Here is a 9,166-nt window from a genome sequence, read left to right on the forward strand (position 1 = left end):
CATTCACTAAAATAGAGTATCCCAGACACCTTTTCAGGTTGTAAAAAATTCAAGATGGCGGTTCCTAAGGCGAAAGGCTATCGTCCTAGATGCTTTTTTGATGTAGAAATTAACGGCTCGCAAGGTAACAGAAATACTACTTGTTAAGTACAAGTCAAATTAAGCCTTAAGTGTTGTTTGCTAGCTATTTTTTGTAAGAGTGGTAGATTTTGGCTGTAAGCACTGTCTTCAACGTAAACATCCATCACTTACCTGATACTTTTGATGATCGCAGGAAGCTATACCTGTTAAATTATTATGACACATGAACAGACTCTTCTAAAGGTGACTCCGGGGGATGGAGCACAAACCTGCTTCTTACACCATTTTTTCAGTAGCCTTCAACATATCACTCAAAAATGTGGAAACCTTGCTGTTTTTGGGAACTTTAGTTAGCCCATTTGATTAATTTTTTGCTTATTGGTCAATGTCTAAGGTGGAAAAAAATCGTGGAGGTGTCAATTATTACACTCATGAGAGTTTATCGAAACTTTGCTAGGTGTTTTTAGCAGTTTCCTGCAATGTGTAAAATTACCTTAAGAAGGTACTGAAGAGCATGATTGAGATTCAACAGCTGCAAACCAAGAAAACACTAGAATTGTGTCTCCTAAGAATTGAAAAAGTTAACTTGGATTTCACATGTATATCTTGATGAAAATTTGGCCAACGTTTTCATTGTCAGCCAATGGTATTTCAATGCATTATCTAAAACTTTTGAAGAAATTGATAAGGCTTACATTTAGTATACTAAGGCTTACATGTAGTATACTATTATCTTTATGTATTAGATCTATTAAATAAAGCTTTTTTTCCTTATCAGTTGGCAGGGTTATTTTTGAACTGTTTGCTGATATTTGCCCAAAAACTTGTGATAATTTTAGAGCATTATGTACAGGTGAGAGAAACACTCAGTTACAGTAAGCTAAGAATGGCAATATATTTGTTGTGACATTCATAGGAACTTGTTTCCAATCAGTCTTCATGAAGTCTTCATGAAAACTGATTTAAAGACTGTCTACTATAAACCACATTTATAAATCACCTAATAACTCTCTTTTATATTTATGCCAGGTAGCCTTCCTGGCCTTGACCACATGTCTAAAAACAATTGTATTTTCACTCAAAAGTGAGGCCAAGAAAGCTTATTTGCATGCAAATGAAAGAAGAATAATGTTATGATAATCATGAACTTAATCCTTTAACTCTCATGAATGACCAAGACAGAATTTCTCCTTACTGTACCAACATTCTGTCAAGCAGGCAAGTGAAGAGAATAAAGAAAAATATCAATTAGGGGATTGTTCGTCGATCCAATAGTAAATTCTCTAAACTCATATCACAAGAATTGTACATGGAAAACAGTAAGGAGAAATACAAATAAGATCTTGGGACTGAATGGGTTAAAGCAGTGAGAATTTGTTGTTATTTGAAACAAAATCCTTAATCTGCAAGTTCACTGAGCTGTTAAAATAATTTAGGTGAAATTGGTTTTATATTAAATGAACAAACTTTTGGCAATATTTTTTCTCTGCAATCATTATCCATGTGGCAGATGATATATTCAAATCATTAGGAAAATTTGATACTTGTTAATTTTGAACATATCTGAGAGTCAGCAGAAATAAGCCACCTTGGTCTTAGGTCTTTTTCTGTTCTGTGCATAAAGTATTTACGATGTAACTAGAATTTGCAATTCCCATTGCCTGGTACAGTTTACCAATTCAGCTTAAGTTACATGTATTATTGTATTTTATTTGTTTTTAACATCTATGAATTTTTAACTATTTACACCCCAAAATCAGTATGCAAGTTCTCTTTACTGTTCTCTTTACTGTTCTCTTTACACTTCCTTTATTACTCATAAGGAGAATTTATCTAACAATCAAGAGTTTCTTGAGTTCACAATCATTTCTTTTATTCTCATGACCTTTAAAGTTGATTTAAGGGGTGATACTTTAGAGGGAAATTAGATGCCAACCTCTTTAAGGGTGTAAAGGATTAGGCACATCTTCCTATTGTTTATGCACTAGATATGATTAAAAAAAACTTGTTATTTCTAGGAGAAAATGGGCTAAGCAAGGTTTCAGGAAAAACTTTGCATTACAAAGGGTCGCCATTTCACCGTGTTATTAAGAATTTTATGGTTCAAGGAGGAGATTTCACCAAAGGTGGGTTCAGAAACATACATGCAGTATGGTCTTTGTACATGTATTGTTATGGTGACACTGATGAAAAACTCTACTGCTTAATTGTCATTGAATCATGGAAATATTTAAATACACTGTTTCTATTAACTTAATTAATGATTAAAACAAAAAGTAGCCATTTTGTAGTTGGAATGATCAATTTGGTAACATTGTTTTTTTTCATATTGTATAACTGTAACTCAGTGAAAATTTTCCTCACAGGGAATGGAACAGGAGGAGAATCTATTTATGGAGGAATGTTTAATGGTTAGTGCACATGTACATTGTATACAACAAACACAAGCTCTGAGCACTTTTTACATCAACTCAAGAAACATCCCCTTCTTAATATTTTCCCAGCTTCTCATCTTCTTGCTGCTTAAAACTGTTTTGATGTTGTTTGGATAAGTTCATTTTGGTCACTCCTAGGAACGAAAAGATTTTAAAAGTGTTGCCTGATTTGTCAGAACAAATGATTAATTTCAGGAAGAGAACAATAAGCAACTCTCAAAGTTTTTGCTGGGTCTGTGATCTGCTGCCGAATGACATGTACAGTGGATTTATTTTAAGACCAGTCATAATCATGGATTAGTGATTAAAAGTGCATTTGATCTCTGGTAAAATATTTCTCATTGAACTTTTTTGCCAAGAACTATTCAGGTCAAGACAGCAAGTATAAAAGCTCAAAATCTCTATGGTGAGATTCTAATATAAATTTCTTTCCTTTTTGGGTGTGGCAGATGAATCTTTTCATGCTAAGCATGATAGGGCAATGTTGCTATCAATGGCTAACAGGGGCCCTAATACCAATGGATCACAATTCTTCGTGTGAGTACTAGAAGAAATATTAAGTTATTTAACTTTGAAGCTCTTTTTAGCATGATAATTATGTTTAATAACAGCCAGTTGAATGGAAAAGGGGCTTGATCATGAGATGTTAGGCTCTTTTTACTCAGTTTTCACAATTTTCATTTTATTTTTTCATGTGGTCTACAACTTAATTCTTGCAAAGTATTTTTTTTGTGGCTGGTTTTGGTATCTTTCATTTTTTCAAGAATTAAGTTATTGTTGTCAAAACTCGTCAGTTTGCTAAAAGATATTAAAAAAAAACAACAAAAAACAAGCAAACAAACAAACAAGCACAGGGAAGTGTTTCCCAATGCACTCTTACAGTGGCCCAAAACTATTTTAAAGAATGCTTTCTAAACTACAATGAAAAGCAGTTCTGTCCTCTGTGATTCAGCTGGTAAAGGAGATGGAGTATTGTACAATTCACAGAACAGCTTGTGAGAACTCAGTTAAAAGATATTGAGGGAAAAGCCTGAAATTTTTGCTTGACAAACCTTTGGTGACCATTCTGTTGTTGTAGTAGCATCAGTGTAGTTTCTGGCATTTGATCTACCAAGAGGCTAGTTTGTGTAATTTTATAAAGCAATCTCAAAGCAAACTAAAAGAAAAAAAATAGCAATCACACTTGTGGATTACTATTGATAAGCAATTGAAAATTGCCTCAAAAAATTATTTCAGATCCATATGTGTTTATTCTACATGTACCTACATGTAGGTATTCATTAGTTTAACTCTAAAATATGAATCTGTCAGAATGGAATTACGCTATTTTAACTTTTAATTCAATAACAGTGATGCCAAGTACACATAAATTGATGTGTGTTCCTTTCTTACCCCACAGAACAACCCAACCCACTCCTCATCTCGATGGGTAAGTGTTTAAGTCATTTGTTGATTACCCTGTAGGTGCCAACATAGTTGTATACATGTATATACAGTATAGTCTACTGTATCTGTATGTACTGGACCATTATCTTAATTCTTCTAGATGTGTGGTTCATAATCAGTCAAAATGAAGAATATGCCTACTTTTCTGGCACAAAATTCTGTTTTTGATGATTTTATTTCTTTTTGCCTTCCTGCTTGAAAATGTGTTGATATTGCATGGAAGTACTCCACTGTGGTCTTTCACTTTAGGAGTTACATGTAATTAGTGTTTAAAAAAACCAGTCTGTACACCTGTAATTTAAAGTACAGGCCTGACACTTGGCTGATGACAAAAAGAAAAAAAACAAAACAAAACAAAAACGAACTTTCCAAAGCTAAATTCATAGTTTAATAATTATGCAATTAGTGCTGGCATCTTTCAATCTTTGGTTGAAAACTTGCAGGAAACATGTGGTATTTGGCCATGTGCTTCAAGGACAGGACGTTGTATCAGAAATTGAGAATCAAAAAGTTGATGACAAAAGTCGTCCCTTAGTTGACGTCAAAATCAGCAACTGTGGAGAGCTTATTCCAAAAGCAAAGGCTAAAGGTATGGAAGCATCCTCTTATTTGCCTCTAATTTTCATTTTCATTTTTTGGAAAAATGCAAAATTTAAGGGTGGCTGGGATGATTTAGTGTCAGAGTATAAGGGTAGGCAGGTGTTCTTCTCTGAATATGTACATTAAGGTATAAAGAAAAATATTGATGGAAAAAATATTGATTATAAGCATAGTACATGTAGTGTATTGTTTAAGATTTAAGTGGGTTTAATGAGTCTTCCAAAAAAAATCAAAAACTTTTTAATATCTTTTTACAAAAGTTGTTTACTTTTTTATGTGAATGTGAAATGATTGAGAGGGGAGATGGTGCTATCCTGTTATGGACCCACCCACTGAGAGAAGGACTAACTGGATCAAACCCTGTAAAGTAGCAGTAACAGCAACGCAGTGATCCAATTTCAACTAATCTAGCCCTGTTTATATCAATCTAAGTAAACCAGAATGTGCCCTTATGGTTTCCCAGAGCAGAATTGGTGTAGTTTAGGTCACATTGGGTAATACCCAGCCAGGCTCCATTCTTACAAATTTATTGACTTCTATTCATTATCCTATCTTTTTATTACAAGTTTTTTTTCACTTAATTTTAAGCCATGGCTAAAAAAGCTGAGAAGAAAAAGAAGAAAAAAAAGGAAGAGTCCAGCACAGCCACGGAGTCCAGTTCAGAGTCTGATGCTGATTCAGAGAGTGAGTCCTCTTCTGATGAGAAAAGAAAGAAAAAGCGGTCAAAGAGGAAAAAGACAGAAAAGCGGAAAGATTCTACAAAAAGAAAGGGGAAGAAAAGTAAGGCAAAGGACAAGAAAATGAAGAAAATGAAAAATGGGTAAGTTAACTAAAGTTTCTATTTGCAATTTTATTTTTAATGCAGAGTGCATTGCACCTTGAGACATAAGATTTTTCATAATATGCTTCATGCAAACAATATGGAGTTTAGAAGCTTGTATAATCTACTCCTAAAGCTTAATCCTGGTCAAAAGCCTTGTAATGGACGCTTGTTCCCTTGTCTTTATAGCTCACGTTTAAGGAAATAATATTCTGCCTGGCCAGCCATCGCCTCTTTCTTTCTCCAATACCATACTAATGTTTCCCCCACCTATAGTGTTTCTACGGAATTTATAAATTATTATTATTATATTGTTATTTTTTAAAAACTAAAAATGGACTGGATGCGATTTGCCATGCATGTTTGATTCATTTAATAGCTCAGATAACGAGAAATCACAGAAGAGCCCAGAGCCTTTTAGTACAGTAGCTGCTGATGAGATCCCAGATGTCCCTAACAACTCGTTCCTGTTTAGAAGAAGCCGCACCCCCAGTCCTGTCAGAGAAAAGAGGATTACAGAAGGGAAAGAAAGGTTGGCTATATTAATTACCACGTTTTATTTTTTCGAAGTCACATGCAGGCTCTCGTTGGTGCTGTCACATGAGCAGCGAAGCCCGCGCAATTCAAGTCAGCGGGCGATGTGGGCGCACGAGAGGTCCACGAGGGTTCCCAGACTCCTTACAGACCTCCCGCAGTGCTAGTAGGAGAATGCTTTCAGGGTATTCTCTTTTCGCGCTCCTCCTCCCGCGCGTGACTCGTTCTTCGGGCTCTGTCCGCACTGTCCTCACGCATTCCTCCACTTGCCTGAGAAACTCAGATGATGGAGCCTGTACTTTGGGATGCGTTAGTGATAAATTAAAATTTACATGTTACTGATACAGCTCAGCATCAGACCACTTGTAACACAATTTACTATCTCACTTAACAACTGTCATCCATCATTTTAGAAGAAGCAAGTCTCCTACAACAGAAAAAATGTCCTTCCGCAAGAGCAGGGTAGGTATCACAGCAATCAGTGTATCCTAATGGGGCCAGTTTATGCTGTCAAAGGTTACACTGTTTGATTTTGCTATCCAAAATGGCGAAGTGAGGAAATTGAAATTAGCTTAAAGACGCTCAGGCCAAAGCTTAATGATAATGATTATGCGGATTCGTTTGTATCGTCTCATCACGCCAAAACTCTCCTTTCTGGCATGTGATTCTGTCTCAGTTATCTTGAGTATATCTCTATCAATTTTGAAGTGTCCTTTCTAACGCTCGACTCTCACTCTTGTTTGTTATGTGGTCGTGATTTTACCAAAATAATACTGTTTGTTGGATATCAGTCAACCTTTGATTCTCAGAAGTGATCAGTTGGTGAATTCTCCGTACGATTTTTAAAACGTATTTGAGTGAAAGGATAATGAGAATTAAGGAGAATGTCATTTGGGAATTCTGTTGTGCTGAATTCCTAGGACAAAGTACCACAGCCAAGTATGGCTTTTGGCTGGGAGAATTTAATTTTAGATCTCTTTACTTAAGGGGTTAACAGATTTTCATATATATATGTTTGCGAAAGTATATTCAATAGGAACTGTTATGTCCTAAGGAGAGAGAGTGTAAATGTGATCAAGTTGTTACGAAGTATATTGCGTTATGATTTCAAACGGGAAATACGTTGCTTTTCCCCTAGCTTACGTGTAGCCGTACCTTCCCCCCTCCAAGGTGAAACAGAGGTTAGGGAACTCCTTCGCTACCGTTTCACCCTGGGTGGGGGAAGGTACGGCTACACGAAGGCTACCTTTTCTTATGGCAATCAGGTTATACTTGATTTTGCATATAAGAATATAAGGTTTAATTTTTTTGGCAACTGCGAGAAGCTACTTAACTTTAGCGCCATTTTTGACGAGTAAATCATAATTTCTATGTAGGTTTCCCAGTCTGGAAGGATTCTTCGAGGAAGAGGAAATATGGTAAGGAGTAATATGCAATGGTATTGTTGTTTGTCTCGCCAAGGGTTAAAGGGAAGCGACATTTTGTGCTGCACATGGACGCTGCAAAGGAAAAAATGTCGGAGTCTATAACTTATTTCTTTTATCTACCGTTTAGTTCTTACAGGTACATTTAATATTTAATTTAATTTTCTTTTCATTTTTTTTTAGCGATATCGCACTCCTCCACCCTCCAATGAATCTCATAGTAGCGTGACACGAATCACCCCACCACGCAATCGTTTCCTTCAAAGGCGATCAAGGTCTCCACCAAGACGTGCTAAATCTCCACGCCGACGCTCAAGGTCTCCGCGAGGCCGATCAAGATCTCCACGTGGAAGAGTCAGTCATCGCTCCAATTCTCCTCGGTCTTCGCGAAGGAGATTTAAGTCTCCACGAAGAAGGTCGACCTCTCCGCGACGAACCTCGAAATCTCCACGAAGACACTCCGGATCTCCCCAGACAGTGCATGAGATAAAGGCTCAGGCAGACCAGGAATTGTCACCGAAAGAAATAGCAAAACAAAATAATCACTCATCTCCTGATCATACAAACCACAGTAGCTTAACAAGAACACATCGGGAAAGAGATGAAGGCAAAAATGATGACAGTGAAGATAACGAGCCAGCAACCCGACGTAAGAATAGCTTTAAAGAAAGAGAGATTAAAGAACGTAGCGCTACTTCTCCTGACACTGACTCTCACAAACAAATACAAAAACAAAAGAAAAGAGAGCAGAATTCGAGCAGTAGTAGCGACAGCGAGGAACAACAAGAAGATGAAAACGATTTACGCTTTAGGAGAAAAGGGGCCAATTCTGATGAAAAATCACACTCAAACAGCTCTAGACGAAATTCAAGGAGTGCCACTCGTGAATACGAAGAAGATAGCAAAACAAACAGGTCTTTCGATGGGAAAGAGTGGAGAGGTCACACAGGCGGATCAAATGCCGCCTATAAACACGACGAAGACAAGAAAGAATACGGAGAGACTACTAGAGATTCCATTCTTCACAACAAGCACCAAGATGAGGAAGACAAATCAGATACAAACAGTGATAGTTCACACAGTAGTGATAGTGATAGCGACGCTTCCGGTGAGAGAAACCGGAAGTCACGTCATCGGCATCATCATCGTCGGCATCGTCATCATCGTGAAAGGAATGCTTCTCCATGAGAAAGCAAGGCTGGTTAGCTTTATAACAGAGATAACATGTCCCAAAGGGATATTTCCTTATCGCGTAATACAACCTCCTCGAAGTCTTGAGGTAGCCGAAAGAAGGTGGAACTACCAAGTTGATCGATTCTTGCGTGGTTTTTAGTGTTGAAACATAGAAAAGCAGGGAACAAGAAATAGTTTTTTTATTGCAGCAATAATTGTCTTTGTTATTTGAGTGCCTGATATTAGTGGAAGGCTTCAGTTGGGTTTCCAAGAAAACCAGAATTGTATCAACAAGCATACTGAAGTAAAATGTTTGCTTTACCATAAATCTTCACACTCGACTCTTTTGTCTAAACGCCTTCACTCTGTGGCTCTGTCTATGGTGAACACTTCAAACGTTTTTCTTGTTCTTTGAATGAATAAATCTTCAGGATTAATAGATCCTCGCGTAGAGTGTGAAAATTGTTGAAAACAGTCTAAAACTGCCAATTTTTTGGGTGTCGTGTTTTATAGTTTCAGTCTGGCTCATCCTGAAAACCACTAGTGTGTGAGTGGAGGGCCTCATGAAATATTCGTTTAAGATATAGGTTATGAAATATTAAATTGTTGAACTGTGGTAAACTTTAGGTTTGTGTATACTTTCATTAGAAGCC

At 36.8% G+C, this 9,166-nt stretch overlaps 1 protein-coding gene across 1 annotated transcript; it reads left to right on the forward strand.

Moving 5' to 3' along the window:
• The first annotated feature begins 49 nt into the window (after positions 1-49).
• On the forward strand, positions 50-8,845 carry LOC131791187 (peptidyl-prolyl cis-trans isomerase G). Its single transcript, XM_059108518.2, has 12 exons — positions 50-124; positions 860-934; positions 2,100-2,207; positions 2,448-2,492; positions 2,966-3,053; positions 3,916-3,945; positions 4,406-4,551; positions 5,151-5,382; positions 5,762-5,914; positions 6,330-6,378; positions 7,293-7,334; positions 7,524-8,845. Exons 1-12 carry the CDS (start codon positions 55-57, stop codon positions 8,526-8,528), a joined length of 2,043 nt encoding a protein of 680 aa, XP_058964501.2. The 5' UTR covers positions 50-54; the 3' UTR covers positions 8,529-8,845.
• Positions 8,846-9,166: the final 321 nt, after the last annotated feature.

The sequence above is a fragment of the Pocillopora verrucosa genome, chromosome 10, assembly GCF_036669915.1.
Source record: "Pocillopora verrucosa isolate sample1 chromosome 10, ASM3666991v2, whole genome shotgun sequence".
Taxonomy (NCBI): domain Eukaryota; kingdom Metazoa; phylum Cnidaria; class Anthozoa; order Scleractinia; family Pocilloporidae; genus Pocillopora; species Pocillopora verrucosa.

What these genes read in the sequence shown, in the direction of transcription:
- LOC131791187 (XM_059108518.2), top strand. Translation starts at nt 55, where the DNA reads ATGGCGGTTCCTAAGGCGAAAGGCTATCGTCCTAGATGCTTTTTTGAT. An exon ending in AATGGATCACAATTCTTCGT is followed by an intron (nt 3,054 to 3,915) that starts GTGAGTACTAGA and finishes CTTACCCCACAG; the next exon opens with AACAACCCAACCCACTCCTC. An exon ending in TCCAAAAGCAAAGGCTAAAG is followed by an intron (nt 4,552 to 5,150) that starts GTATGGAAGCAT and finishes CTTAATTTTAAG; the next exon opens with CCATGGCTAAAAAAGCTGAG.